We start from the raw sequence: 15,337 nt of genomic DNA on the forward strand, positions 1-15,337 counted from the left end.
AACGCCATACCACCAAATCAGCATGTATGCTTGCAATTATTGGCCTATCTATGAGCGTATTTTCTGTGAGGAAGTTGCTAGACTCGAAACACAATGGTCGTATGTAAAATTATATGTAAAAAAAGGTCAGCAGCAACAGATCAATCCGAAAAAAAAGTAAAGGAAATAGAGAGGAAAGGCAGCGTAATTGTTTGGAACGAAAGATTCTCATCGAATATTAGAATATAACACAAATTGAAACCCCGTTGATTGTATTATATAGCGGAAATCAGAAGTCTCATATTATCGTGTTGTATCCCGCAAACGTTAATCTTTTTCTAACGAAGTACATTAAAACTACACTGAACATACGTGCGATTTCGCATTTTAATAAATACTTCAAACGAAAAACAAAGACTTAAAGTAGAAATAACTATAAAAATATAAAACGTATTATGTAATTTCGCTTAAGCGATATAAATCGACAATTTGTTTCGTATTGCGGAACTCTTTATGTATTCAGTTAACATGCCATATACAGAAAAACGAATGCGATTTGATAATTTTGGATGGATGATTTGTAAAAGCTCGTAAGAGCTTTTAAACGTGTTACTTTATGGCGCGAAACCGGTTTATCGAGGTTTTGTTGCGATTGTTGCTGCTACTCAGTCACAAACACCGATGAGTAATTATAAGTAATATAAGCGCAACGTTGTACACTTGTATAGATTGTATTCACTTCATCGTAGTCAAATGATACAAATTTTTTGTCACATAAAGTTGTTGACTTTTACTAGTAGATTTATGTTTTATATGTCCTAGTCCTATTTTGCGATCCTACAAAATTGCATTAAAATTTATAATATTCCTAAAGACGTAAATATCTTAAACGAAATGTTGCCGTGTACTTATGGGTATATTTGTAGCATTGGCGATATCATTAGGTACAGTCTCTGCGTAACTATGAATTAATAAAAAGCGACAGAATCATGTTTATTAGACTTAATGTGTACATTTATTTATAATTATCATACAATCTCACACTCGATATTTATCGACTCGACGTCTCACCTATATACTCTCGCACTCGTTCTTTCAAGCTCGCGATTTTATCTCGTATTCTCGTAAAACATCTCATCCACACCAGGGGAACATCGACGACAACAACCGTCATCAAATGTATCGCACGCAAAAAAATTTCACGTCTTTTTAATATGTAAAAAAATATCTGATTTGTAGAAGTTATACGTTAGTCGATGCTTCCCTTTGTGTGCATGCGTCTATTAGCACACAAAATATATAAGTAGCTATAGAATTAAAAATTTATAAAATCGTCGGACCGCTCGATTGTTCGGCAGGTCAAGACACTAAACATATCTAGAATAAAAGTAAAGAAACACAATGGTAACAATGGTAACAATTACGAATTTGTAAGGGAAAAAGAAAAACGAGAACGTTTATAATTTAACAATTCGTGCGCATCTGAATCGCGACTACTACAGTCGCAGTCGGCTCGACGTTCTTGTACTTACAAAAAGAAAAGAAAAACTTTGGCAATTGCTACACTTAATATACTTTGGCGAATTAAACGCGTTTTTCAGTGGTCTGTCTCTTTCTTCACGTCATAGATGCATTTATTTTGATCTTATGCTAACGTAAAACGAACGAGTAGGAGTTCCAGGACGACGAAGAAAGGCGAGGGCGGGTTCTTCGATTCCCCTGTTCATGTTTCCTTAATTAATATACTAGTGGCAGTCTGACAGAGAGGCAAGTGGTTGTTAAGAAGTATTCGACGATCAAACATTTTAATTTTTTCTCACGCGAGACAATATCAATTAGGTAGGTGTGTATCATATATTACTGATATACAGTTATTTTCTTTCTCGTTTGTATTACTATTCGATTATTCGAGCTGCCCGACGATGTCGTGTTTGACTTTCACGAGGTCTGTATATGTTTTTTTTATGATTTCGAACAATTTACGACGACATCAAATTTTCCTCGTGAAAACATGAAACATCAGATATGCATGTTGATTAGAAGTAGGAAATATCCTTGTAAGAGATCAACGTATTCGTGTTATTACGTTGTGCAATTAATAATACTACCTAAGAATCAATAAAATTATATCGCTTAAAATCTCGTTTTTTTTTGACTATCTTTTCCATAGCTACTGCCCAAGCTCGTCCTCCCTTCGATATTCTTCTAGAATTGGTAATGTAACACAATCATTGGAACATGGTATCGATTCGATAAAAATTTGTAATCAGTAAGTTCACGAATCGTCTTCGTCACTGCCGTATCTCTTGATCTAACGACGTACAAAAGGCAGGTCTGTAAACAGTAAAAAAAAAAAGAAAAATAAAATATTAGAAAAATGATATAGGATATTACAGAGTGATCAGCTACATAATACGAACAAAAGACGTCGATCGATTCATGAGAATTGTTATGTACCTATAATGGATCAAAAATCACTTGCCTTTTCATTAAAGTGATTAAAAACTTAGCACATAATGTTTCTTCGTCAAAACGATTAAGACACTATTAAAAAAATAGATTTTTCGCATTTGCGATTATTCACGACAATGTTTTCTTTGCCTTAATAATTAACGGAAACATTCAATCGTTCCTTTCTACATGATAAAATTTATACAATTTTATACACGAATTAATGATTAAACCAATTTGTCTACTATTTCAAAAGTTAATTAGAAAAATTGTAAAATGATCGATGCTGGCAAAAAATATATAAAAAAGGAACCGATTCCTTATAAGATTTGACGTTCTTGTTGAGATTAAATCTCACATTCTGTGCGTGCAATTGGCCCCTATCGTACATAAAGACTCCATAGAAGTCGTGTATAGATTATTTTTAAAAATTTATTCGTTAAAAAAGAAGAAGAAGATAACTGAATCCATGCACTTGGTGCAAAGACTATTCGTACATCGATATTAATATATATCTCATAATATAATAAAATACGTAACTTCGTTATCTCATTTTTATGTTCATATGTTCTACGTGAAAGACGTTGAAGTTTCTAAAAGTTGTTTTCCTTTTGTCTCGGTTAGTCTCGAATATGAAATATTTTATAAATTCTACAATAAAATAGAAACTTTTTAATACACTCGACTCTAAAACAATTTGTAAATGAATTTAAAATAGTGTAGAAACAATGTGCTCGATATATCTAAAAGCATCTCACATTCAAGGCCAGACCATTATTTTCTTGCACTCTCTCTTGATAAAGTTTCCTTATCCTTATAAATTTTCATTTTATTGTGCCTTTTGTATCGCTCGAAAACTGTATGCGCTTTTCCTACGTTCATTAGTTTCATATAAAATTTCAGAAGACATTTCAATTGTATCGTTTCAAAGCTTATAGTGTAATCAAATGATTGATTATCTTCTGCATGCAAGAACATGTTTTCTCCATAAAAAAAAAAAACATCGTTTACGATCCTATACAACGAACCAACATTCCTGCAACGATTTTTAAATAACAAGTGATTCGCTACGCTGAATATCAACACGAAAATGTGCTTTTTAACCCTCTAAGTGCCACGCAACGTGATTACGCTGGTCACATGCTATATCGGAAAATGCCATCGCATCTGTCATACAGAAATATTACAAGACAAAAACTTCAATAATAATTTTAAATTATAAGCAACTAAATTAATAATGAATATTGTAAATTGTAAAACAGAGATTGATAAAAGGATAAGATTGGCTCTCGCCGATTAACTTCTGCGATAATTCGTGGCACTCATACGGTTAACGTTTGCTACGTGGCGCATAAAGTTTCAGATGCTCGATAGTAAATATACGTACATAATTTTCTGTAGTATTGATCAATTTTTTCCATGCGATATCAAGTAAATAGATATATCCGTCTACCATAGACTTCGTGCGCTTAGTACTCCTATCAACGTTAAGAAATATAGCGCTTATCCTTAATAAGAATATCAATTACTCGAGATAAGACACCTTAATACGTAACAACATTTTCAATTTCGACCCAGAAATGTCTGTTAAAACATTGTCCGCATTATGTGCTGAATGATTCGTCTGAACTGACTAACCATTCACAAAACCTCCAAATACGCAGAAACATAACTATCCGTCCTGATGCGATCCATTATGAGAATATTTGAACATTCTGGTCCATCCAAGGATGTAATAACGTTAATGAAACGTGTAAATAGTTACGTACATGTTGAACACTGTAATCCTTCCGTATCGTTATCGTGTAAGAGAAATAGACTTTACAGATGTATTTCTTTTTTAACGCTTTATTCGTAGGAAAAACACTGACAAAGACTCCAAATAGACCAGTGCTGTTAGAAACTTTTCAACGGGTATACACGTTTACCCACTCTATATAGAAATTCTTCTCAGCAGACTATAAACAGTGTGAACGTACATAATATGTATTATTTTGTAAGGGCTGACGTATACTGTACGACTGAAGTGCATTGACTTAACAAGCGATAAAAATATGTAAAGACTGAGCTTTCTTTTAATGTGATGCACGTATACACATGCAGCTACATATATGGATACAAACGTACGCCCATATGTATACGTACATACACAGATGCACACACAGAGTCGCGCTTGTTTTCGCCCTGTTAATTCAGTTAAAATCGGATTCGTAACCCTGGATCGTAAAGCACTATATCCACATATCAATGCGGTAAGTGAGTCAATAGTATCTACTTATTTTGTTATTTGTTATTCTCAACCGTAATGTCCCAGTTTATTGAAAAATTGGTTTTCTGTACTGGTGATAACTGTATAAATGATATTTTCAACCGGTCTCATCTTCACTCATTTGCCCGCACATCGTCCTTTCCTTTTCTTCGTAGGAAACATCGACGAAGCAACGCGATTCGAGCACTTGAGCGTTTCTATAACTAACCGATCGCCAGTTTTATTTTCATTCGTCCGAACGAATGCTTTTCTGGCACTTCGAACACGATCTCGTATTCCATGCACTTTTCAAGCTAGGATACACGTATACGCTTCGTAAAAACGGTGATCGTATCTATTTTTCTTGCACTGTTTATCACTGTGGTCGGTGGTGGTTGGAAAGAATTCGGATAAAACAATAAATCCGCGGTAAGAAAAACCAATGTACACAACGACAACAACAATGACAGCATGCGAATTGTCCCTGTTTTCCCGCATCCATCAAGGAGAAAAGCATACAACCTTATGACATTGAGGAACAGGGTAAACGCGGCGATCCCATCTGCGTGAGTACCCTATCGAGCCACTGTAATGGACCGTTTAAATGCAACTCTATCCAACAAGGAGTCGACGTCACGGTTTGCCGACGATACGCTGCTCCCCAACCCTTTACAAAACTCATTCTGATCGTGCACATACGAGTCAACTGGTACACTGCTTCGAATCCTTGGGAAACTGATTGCGATAACAATGCGGCAAATTCTTGGTTATTGAAGATCTTCAAATTGCAACCTGCGAGAAAGATCAAACGAGAAAAGGTCTATAAAATAAGCTTCGGTTTTAAAGTCAAAAGAATACAAGAAGTATAGCGAACCTGTAACGTGTTACGTCGAATTATGCACTTACCGGGTGGTATTTTACAAACAGTGGCAGGGTGCCAACCATAACGTTGATTACAATTAGGACTCTGAACAAAAATGCTCGAATCCGATAAACATTCGGCAAACACCTCACCACCAATGTAGTATAATCTAGCTCCTTTCCCGATATGTCGTCTCGTCTGTTCAACCACGGTGTTACGATTAACGTTGGACAGTAAACCCAAACAGAAACGTTCGGAGTTACTGGGATCGGTGAATCCGTCCACCGTTATGCTCGGTTGCGACGCATGAAACGTCTCGCCTACTCTCGTATTCAGCTCGTAGTAACTTATCGAACACCTTGGAACAAAAAAGAGCGAAAAAAGAGAGAAATCAGATATAAAGAACAATTTGAATCGACCCTTGACAAGGATAATGCGTCAAACTGGATCCACTTTGCATGGAAGTTCGAGCATAATGTTGGATAACCCGTGAACGACCACTCACCAAAATGCTGGTTCGCAATACATAACTGGTTGTGCGTCAACAGGACTGGGAGACAAACGCGATAAGGACATGTTGTCGTTGTGATCCATGTTATCACCATCTTCGCTTATATATCCCGGAGGTGGAGTATCGGCAGGAGGATCCATGGACCCAGGCGCCGGATGTGGTGAACCCTGAACACTTCCTAGACTCCCAACGCTAGCCGGACTTGTCGCCTGCATACTCTAAGAAAGAAAAAGATCCTCTTCTATCCAAAAAAGTTTGTACGTGTTATTTTTCGAAATAAGAAGTGCAACTTTGTCCGATATCAACCTGCATTCCTTGATACGGATTGTTCGGTGGTTGTTGCTGTTGTTGTTGCTGCTGTTGTTGCGGTGACTGCGGTATGCTTTGTTGATTATGGTGCTGATGATTTAAGGTCGCGTGGAAGCTCGTGTTTTCTGGCACGCTGACACTGAGCTCCTCGATGGAAGTATTGTATAGGACGGACTCGTCCCCGGCCAAGGTATGCCGTGGTACGAGAATGGCTGGCAAAACTGAAATTTCGTACGTTGATAAACGTTTACATCGATACAGAAGAAACAACTTTTCGAAGTTTTAAAATTTCAAGAAACCAATGGACGTCGATATTACATATCGAACGAATCGCGCGGAAAACGCATACAAACATAAACAGAAGCTGGAGCCGTCGTTGAAACGTGCCGTCTACGTACCTGGTGTTTGTATTCGTTGATAGTGGTACGGGTTGATGCAGACTTCGTCCCGTTTTTGCGTGAACGCGTACTCGCAATGCTCGATTGCCCTTAGTTCGTGGTGCGATTGCAAATCTGGCCAGCGCCAAAGTCGGCAGTAGATCACGTGCGGCAATCCTTTGCCGCGTACTCCTTGGACACCGTTGTCACCGACACCGCCTGGGCTAGGCCTTGCGTCCAGAAACAGAAATAAAATCAAACCTTTCCTAAGTATCTTTCTTAAACTTTCGAAAGGGCTTAAAATCCTGCCACGTACGTACGTACGCGAGTCTTGTCACGCGACCGACCAACCGAAAAAATACTTTGCGCAAAGTCGAACGAATCGCACGTACATCGATCGCGTAACTTGATTTACGGAAATAGAATCGCGACTAGCAACGCGACACTTTCTCAAACGCGTTTATCGTCGTCGATGATACGGCGTACCTCTAAGAGGGTAACATCGCCGAAACATCGAGGCTTAAGCTAGCCGCGAGAGAGCTCGACACCCGACCGAGTCGTAAAACTCTTGCTTTAATGTATATACGCTTCCAGCAAACTTCCTCCTGCTTCCTTTGCTCTCTCTTTTTCGCTCTAGACTCCTGTGTTCGCGTCTGCCGCGCCGGAAGCGGTGGCGCCTGCCGACAAAAAGAAACTGCCGCCGTACATTCGCTGCAACGTTTCTCTCTTGACAAGGGTGGCTTGCCGAACGAATCGTCTCGCTCGATCGTCGATCACCACTCATCGTTCCTTCTTTCGATCTCTCCCTCTGTATCTTTCTCGTAATCGGCTTAGCCGACTCGAATTGGCTCGAGGGAGACGCAAGAGACCGGAAACGGAGAAACTCATAGCCGACGAACGGAGGAAATGCGAGGCGAACGATCGTGGCGGAAGTAACCGTGTAATTTTCGCCTATCTAGCGCTTACGATTCTGTCTCTCGGACGCAGATTTTTAAGAAGCTTGTAATTAACCCCTTACCCGATGGTGAAATATTTGTTATTTCGCTTGCGCAAGGACAGGGTGATATTCGTGAGAAAATTTTCTCTCAAGTCGAATAACACCGATTCTTCGACATAGAAATCACCAACGCAAGGATTACACGTAACGTTTCAACGTTTTCCATCTGGCACCGTGTTGCAACAAAATTACACGGTGCTTTTAAACGGTTGCTAAAAGATTTGTAAGACACGCAGTTAATCAGAAATTAAAACGAATTCACCGTACGTACATCGTTTACACGTAACGATTTTTGAATCTGCTTTTTCTCTCGCTTCATCTGCACAATCCTCCTTCCTCCTCTTCTCTGTCCCTCGATCTCGCTCGCTTTCTCTGCCTATCTATCTGTTCGTCATGTATAGTCTACGTGCGTGTGACCCTCAATTGGAATCGCTCGACACTACTCTTCGTTACATAATAATTCAGAAACGCTCGCACGGAATTTATATGGTAGTTTCCTGCGCGATCTCGATCTCAATTTCAGGCCTGAATTCGCGCGTCAAGTATTATCGCTACGATCCAGCCGAGCTTATCGAGCTGCCATAGGAGAAAGTATAGTTTCTGAAGATGCGGAACGCGACTTCGCGAACGGAGTTTCGCATTTCATCGACGATGATCTCATCATCATCTCGATGACAAATAAACGGGACGCCTAAACGGAACGTAATGAACGTCCGAAACGATTTTTAAAATGAAACGACCACGGAATAGGCATCTTATACGGCGTATCTTTGTATATACGATGTTTCGACGTGATTTGCGTTCTTCGGAAAATACAAATCATTCCGAACCGTACAAACTTCCTCGAAGCAGCTTGCATGGGGGAAAGAGAAGAAGAGCGGAATCACCGCGGATGCCTTTACGGAGGTATTCGAGGAAACGTCTCCTATGATACCGCGAGTATACGCGATCGTCCGCCTCCTCCCGACCTCCCACAGTCTACTGTATCCAGTCGTTACGTAACGTCAATATATACACGGACAACAATATCGCCGATTCTCCAGCAATATCGAGTAACTCGAATGTCTCGACGATCCATTCGTAGTGACGCGCGCGCGGCTTTTATCGACCGCTTTGAAAGGTGGCCGCACAAGCCATCGCGTATCGCATCTATACACCGAAACTTCTTGTCGATACGTCGATGAACCAATTGCCCGATCGGCCGATAGCTACGCCGATTAATAACCGTTCTGAGATCGGTTCTCGATAATTCTCGGATCGTTAACAGAGATAAAGAGGGAAATCGTTGGGACGTGGGGCGCGGGGAGAGACCGCCAGACGTAGGCGAGCAATGCGATGTAGCAGCGATCTCGCGGCACTGTGATTCGGCAACTTTACGCTTTCGATAACAAGATCGCACGTGGCCGTGGATTATTGCATCATTGGAAATATAAGGCCCAACGCGGACGAACGACGCGGCGTCGTTGTAATTTCGCGGTAGCGACGCTACGCGATTCCGCGGAATTACATTCTCGACGATGCAATGCACAGAGACGTGCGCGATTACGCTGTTGAGAAACCGAAGGTGCCGAATCGCGTTTGTTGGCGCTGCAAAATCTCAACGAGGCTACGTCGCTCCAAGCCAGACCTTATATTTTCAATATCGAGTTACGGGAAATATAAATCTGTCGAACGATTCATCATCGCCGCGATACTGAAATCGCAACGATAACGCGCCGCTCGCCTGTCTGTACAGCGGCGATATGATCGTGATGGCGATCGTGGCGGGCCAAAACAAACGAACGCGCGTAACTTAAACAGCGGATAAATTGAAAAAGTGAAAAATCGCGGCTAGACGAAATAGCAAAGTTCTCTATCGAAGTATAAGGAGAACGTAGCGATCCGTGGTCTCGTTCCTTCTGCAATTTCAGTCATCTTGCTGACGCACCATTGCCTACTCGAGGACAGAGAGTCGCATTCGCCGTGAAATTCTTTCCACGTATGCATCAAACGAGAGGCGCGACTTAATCGGGTTTAATCGTCGATTGCACGGACAACCAGACGGAGTGCGCTCCCACGTTTTTTAAAAGGAAGAAAGGAAAGAAAACAGACAGTACGTGAGCTGTGCACTTATTCGCGCTGGCTGCGATATACAGTGGCTGACGAAAGTATTCGAACGGCCGCTATTAAACCTTTAAACAACCGAAATATGCATGTCAATCTTAAGATCCGATAATAGTATCGTATCTGCTGTAAGATACAAGTATCAAAACTATATACCTAAAACGTGGAGCGAATCGGATAACATTCGTAGAAGTTACGAAACGTTCGTTGCGATGATATACAGAAACAGAGTGACGAAAGTAATCGAACGGTATTAATTATACCTACCTTATTTTACGTTAATGTTTAGTTGCGCCTCCTTTGGTTTCGATTACTGCTTCTACGATATGCGCTTTATTTATGAATTCCTTTCCGAATCTTAAACGTCTGGCTCAATACGTTTTATATTGATGGATGATTTTATTCTTGGAATACCAGCATGGAAATCATTGTTTCGCAAAATCCTGTGACATAATTCCGCATGAACGTTCTTCCCGAAGTAGCGTATCGTCGTACGAGATATTTCGATCCTTTTTTATTTCGCGTGTAATCATTTTTTCTTCTCTACCGGTTAACTTTTCTGGTCTGTCTGTGCGGTGTCTGTTTGCGACTATTTCCTCGGTTTCTTTGGATTTTTCGAAAATACAACGTATCGTAAACACGTATCTATCTAATAATTTGTCGATCTGCCTATATTTCCGTCTTTGCGTACTCGCTTTATCTACCTCGGTTTTAATATCGATTGCCTCTCGAATATCCGTGTTTCTGATCTTTTGTAACTCCTTGTCAGCATGCAAGCCAATATTATTCACAGCGAAACACGAAGCTCGGTACACGATATTTCTACAGTTGAGTCGACCAACATTTCCACTCTGTGTACAGAAATGTATGCAAACTTTAACTCGCTTAACATTTGGACGTTCGATCACTTTCCGGACCTTGTTTTTGTACATCGTTGCAATAAATGCTTCATAATATCTAGAAATGCCGTCTTACGGTAATTGATATTTGTATCTTACAGCAGTTATAACGTTGTTTTCGGGTCTTAAGTGTAACGTGCACGCTCTAATCGTTACGAGCTTTAACAACCAACGTTCGAATACTTTCGTGAGTCACTGTATAGCCCTGTATAGCTCATCTCTGCTCGATTTACGCACGCGTGCACGCACGCACGCACGCATTCACGCATTCACGCGAGCATAAAAACACATAAAACAGATAGAAGAGATCCTGCGTGTTCCACTATTTTTCGACCTTATGCCTCTTTAGGTATATCCGAACGAAAACAAATTCACGACGCATGGACAGTCGCCACATTTCCGAGAACGCGAAAGTACTTTGAGCGGTTAAAAGTTTCGCTGGCCTCGTTAGGGACAAAGCAGACTCGTCGATAAACCGGCAAATTTACGTTCGATTATCAGACGAAAAGCAACTAGCCGTCTGTCGAACAATTTCACATACTTAGATAGAATTAACGCGATAGAATCAATGAGATCCAAATCAACGGTATGTAAGGGAAAAGGCGGACTCGTCAGAAATTTCTGATTACTCGTATCGATAACGCGGCGACGAATATCGCTGATGAAATAATGAAATGAGAAAAGAGCTAAGAGAAATCGCAGGGAACAAGCTATTTTGATAAAGCCAGCCAACGAAAGCAACGAGATAGATTATATCATCTGGAACGAAGCTACTCTGATTCCGTTCTTGGATGCATACGCGCAACAACGAGTTACAAGGATAACCAGAATGCTTCTCGGAACGAAACGCATTTGCACGCTGGTTCACGGAATAATTTCCATTTTTCTATATACCTATTCCTGATGTATTTCGCTCGAGATCGAAACGATGATAAAGATCGTACGAAAGCTACAAGGTTATTGAAAAATTATCACGTCGCAGGTTCGTAGGTTTTACGAACGCGTTCGGTAGGTAAACGAGAATCGACGCGAATCGACCAACGATGTTATACGAACTTACGTAATTCTCTGCAACAAGTCATGCTTTTCTTTCGACGAAATAAAAATCAACTACTGCGAAATCTGTGTCATTCATTTTTTTACGTAAATACCTCTTGCTGTATCGATTTCGTTACGTAAACAATGATTAATCTAGGTACCGGCAAGGAGTATTGTCGATAATGCGTGCGATTCCATAATGTAAATAGGACGTTTCGATCAGATTCTACCTACCTAGAAGAATGGTACGTACGAGATTCGCCTGTTCGTTCACGCTGTGATATAATCGAAAAGTTTACGGTTCGGCAAGAAACGGACAAAGGTGTTGTTTTCTCAGACAAATAAAGAAGAAACAATGATAGCCAGACTTTCATCCGACGATGATACGCGATATTTGATTTTCCTCCTATCTTTCAACTTATACGGTAGAACTCCATTTATTAGAAGACAATTTAACTTTTTTATTCTAGCAGATGATAATAGATCGTAGATGATAGATGATAATAGAAAACCGACCGACTATCGTTATACGAGCTTGAGTTGTTTGAATTATTTGTCTTCCAACGATTACAGATAAATGAAATTCTACCGTGTGTGTGTGTGTGTGTGTGGTGTGGGTGGGTGTATGACTACCTACGGTTAAATAAATACCTCGTGGTAGATCGATCCAACAACGCGAAAATTCATGTCTAGAAAAAAAGGTATGATGGTTAAAAAGGTTGTGATAACGCAACAGTGTGGCTGGTAAAGCTACCAATTTAGCGTACCTTTACAGTCAATACAAAAACAGAAGAATATGTACTTCGTAATATCGGAACAACTCGGCTCGGCGTGTGCGCGCGACGAGCAAGAATGTAATTCCCTGGAATAGGAATTACCTGCTGTAAGCGTGCGCGCGCGAGCAAATCGCGGCACAAAGTCAAACATTAGCTAATGACCGAGTATTCTCCAGGTAGATGGTTATTTAATCGAGGCGCGACGTTGTGCGGAGCGTCAGATAACTGAGCGAAATCGAATTTCCGGGCGCGTATCATGCGATCGCACGGTGTGCGATCTCGATCGATCGAAAAACTGCAACAGACAGAGATTCCCTGAGGCGATGAGACGCGTCGTCGGGAAACGGGAAACGTAATGCAAACCGAAGCGAACGAAACCGCGAAGCAAACGCGGTTCGTTCGAGTTACAAAAGGATCTGCCTTTCTCGATGACAGACTTTCCCTCTCTTCTCCGAATATCCTTGAACGCGCGACAACGTGGCTAGGATTACTATTAATAAAGTCGTTACGAGCTGCGCGCCGAGCTACAATCGATTTCGATATACGATTTATTCACGCACACTGACTAGTAGAACCAGCGTATCCTGGCTAGGTTATCGATATTTATCCTATCATATACTATCCGATAAATATTAACAGACAGCGCATGGAATATACTTGGAGCAAAAATTATGTCACAAGAGTATCACGACGAGCCATCGTATTGTAGAACGTTCGTACTATTAAACGGTTCTAATTATCATCGACCGTCATTAGCAGCAACTGTCTAATCCTGTCGCGGTATCCAGTATTCGCTAAAACACACAGTACGTGTTATTAATATAGTTGAATCACATCCGCTTGCGAAAAACGCAAATGACGGTACGTACAATGTAAGTATTACACCTATTGAGAATATGCGAGCTTCTGGTACCACTGGTTACTAAACGAAAAATAAGACAATCGTAATGACAAAGAAAATTCTAGCGTAAAAGGATGGATACCGAACAGCAACGTGACTCACACGTGAGTTTCATTCATAACGCACATTTCAATCGGAACGGATGCTGCGTGCGTTCATCGCCGCTTATTTTGATTGGAAACGGAAAACGAGAAACACTACCGAAATAAATCTCATTTGCATCGTTTTCCGTATCGGACATTGTTACGCATGGTTCCGTCTACTTATTTGTTTGCGATCGCATCTTCGTTAAAATTATTACATAACTACTAAGATAACGATGTACAATCGACACGTACAACTATCGTATGGGCTATCGTATCGTATCGTACCTACAAAAAATAAACAAATATGTAACCGTGCATAATAACATTAGTATCGTGTTGAATTTATCGTGTATGTATGTAATAATTAATACACAACGTGTCAGGAAATGTACATGTAACGATTATTTGCGATCCGTATAGAAACTAGATTGAAAACAGCCTTTCAGGTTTTTACTTGAAAAAAAAAAAAAAAAGAAAGAAAAAAAAATGTTATAGAATGCTAAGCGAACTCTCTAACATATGAAAATAGAACGTACTCGTAGGCAAGCACTCGCGCGATTTTAGATCGGCTAACTCTAAAAGTGATAACGGAGAAACCGAATCTCTCTGAAAGAATGACATGTATTAGAATTTCGGAGGTAATATTAGCAACCGATGATATAATTCCAAATGGAAAACTTCTCAAGTTTTGTTTATCCCAAACTGTATAAATAACGAATATATACCAAATTATGTGAACTCGATTAAAAATTTTAAGAAATTTAAAGCACAGCTCTGTTCAATATTTAAATACCACCGTAATGACCAACAAACGTACGGCTATGCGTGTCTTAACCACAATCACGATCGAAATTATGATACTACAGTGGAAACACTTGGCACAATACAATTATGAGGTGAAGATTATTAAAATACCGAACTTGATAAATCTATTAAAAAGAGTGGAAGATCAACTTTTGCTTATATTGGTCAACAGTAAAAAGAGCTGTCAGTGGACATACAATGTGACATACGTACGAATACATGATACGTAAATATGAACGGCGAAGTGCACACGCGAACGCTTTCTATTTCTCCGAGTTTCAATGCAGATGATACAAATAAATCCAATACCCGAATACCTTACGCTGACATCGTACGTACCATGAAATAGATATAAAAATGAATGAACAATAGTGAAAAAAAGTATAATTTCATCGGTTGCAATATTTATATACACGCAAAAGCATATAAAGTAAATAAGCGTACCTCGGTATAGTAATGCACTTAGTGTTGCAACTTTGCGTAGTAATGGCCTTCTCGAGTTCGTCGAGGCCGGTGGATTTTTTTAACTTTTTAACCAGACTTTTAACAGCTTTTTCACTCCATTTGTCTTCTCCTTCTGCTTTTTTCCAACCCAACAATCGTTTAACGATAGGCGGGTTAAAGCTGGATAGCATCGAAGTCATGATTTGAGTTACGAGAATTGCGCGCGACCTGCATCGGGCTGTCTCGACGTACTACGACACCAACGAATTTTCACTCGCGGTCTTAGCTACATAACCCAGACAGGGTTGCTAGACGATTAACGTTTACCGTGAACTATTCAATCTTGATGAATGCAAATTTCTCATACGGGCGGCGAAAACTTTGCCACAGCCGCCATTTTGTTCTTTAAGCATATTCGATGAAGCTCGGCAATCTTCGGTCAATTTCGACCAAACCATCGAATATACGCACAATAGAAAGCAATGTCGCAATAAAATTACGTTAAACTTCACTCAAATTATATTCTCATCTATTTAAAATTGAACACATTTC

The 15,337-nt window shown here is 40.0% G+C and overlaps 1 protein-coding gene across 4 annotated transcripts; it reads right to left on the reverse strand.

The window, feature by feature from the left end:
- Nucleotides 1-947: 947 nt before the first annotated feature.
- Nucleotides 948-15,187, reverse strand: LOC122567465 (mothers against decapentaplegic homolog 3). 4 transcript variants are annotated; one of them, XR_006316772.1, is made up of 7 exons: nucleotides 14,786-15,187; nucleotides 6,759-6,967; nucleotides 6,358-6,581; nucleotides 6,046-6,269; nucleotides 5,585-5,898; nucleotides 4,069-5,470; nucleotides 948-2,313 (listed from the first exon to the last, which is right to left on the reverse strand). XR_006316772.1 is itself a non-coding variant. In XM_043725998.1 (7 exons), the coding sequence occupies exons 1-6, from the start codon at nucleotides 14,983-14,985 to the stop codon at nucleotides 5,202-5,204; spliced, it is 1,440 nt and encodes a 479-aa protein (XP_043581933.1). In that variant the 5' UTR covers nucleotides 14,986-15,187; the 3' UTR covers nucleotides 948-2,313; nucleotide 5,201. The 4 variants fall into 4 exon arrangements, 2 of the variants coding, with proteins under 2 accessions (XP_043581933.1, XP_043581943.1); XR_006316771.1 differs by having other exon boundaries at nucleotides 3,818-5,470; XM_043725998.1 differs by having other exon boundaries at nucleotides 5,201-5,470.
- Between the last annotated feature and the right edge of the window lie 150 nt (nucleotides 15,188-15,337).

The sequence above is a fragment of the Bombus pyrosoma genome, linkage group LG1 (assembly GCF_014825855.1).
Source record: "Bombus pyrosoma isolate SC7728 linkage group LG1, ASM1482585v1, whole genome shotgun sequence".
NCBI lineage: Eukaryota > Metazoa > Arthropoda > Insecta > Hymenoptera > Apidae > Bombus > Bombus pyrosoma.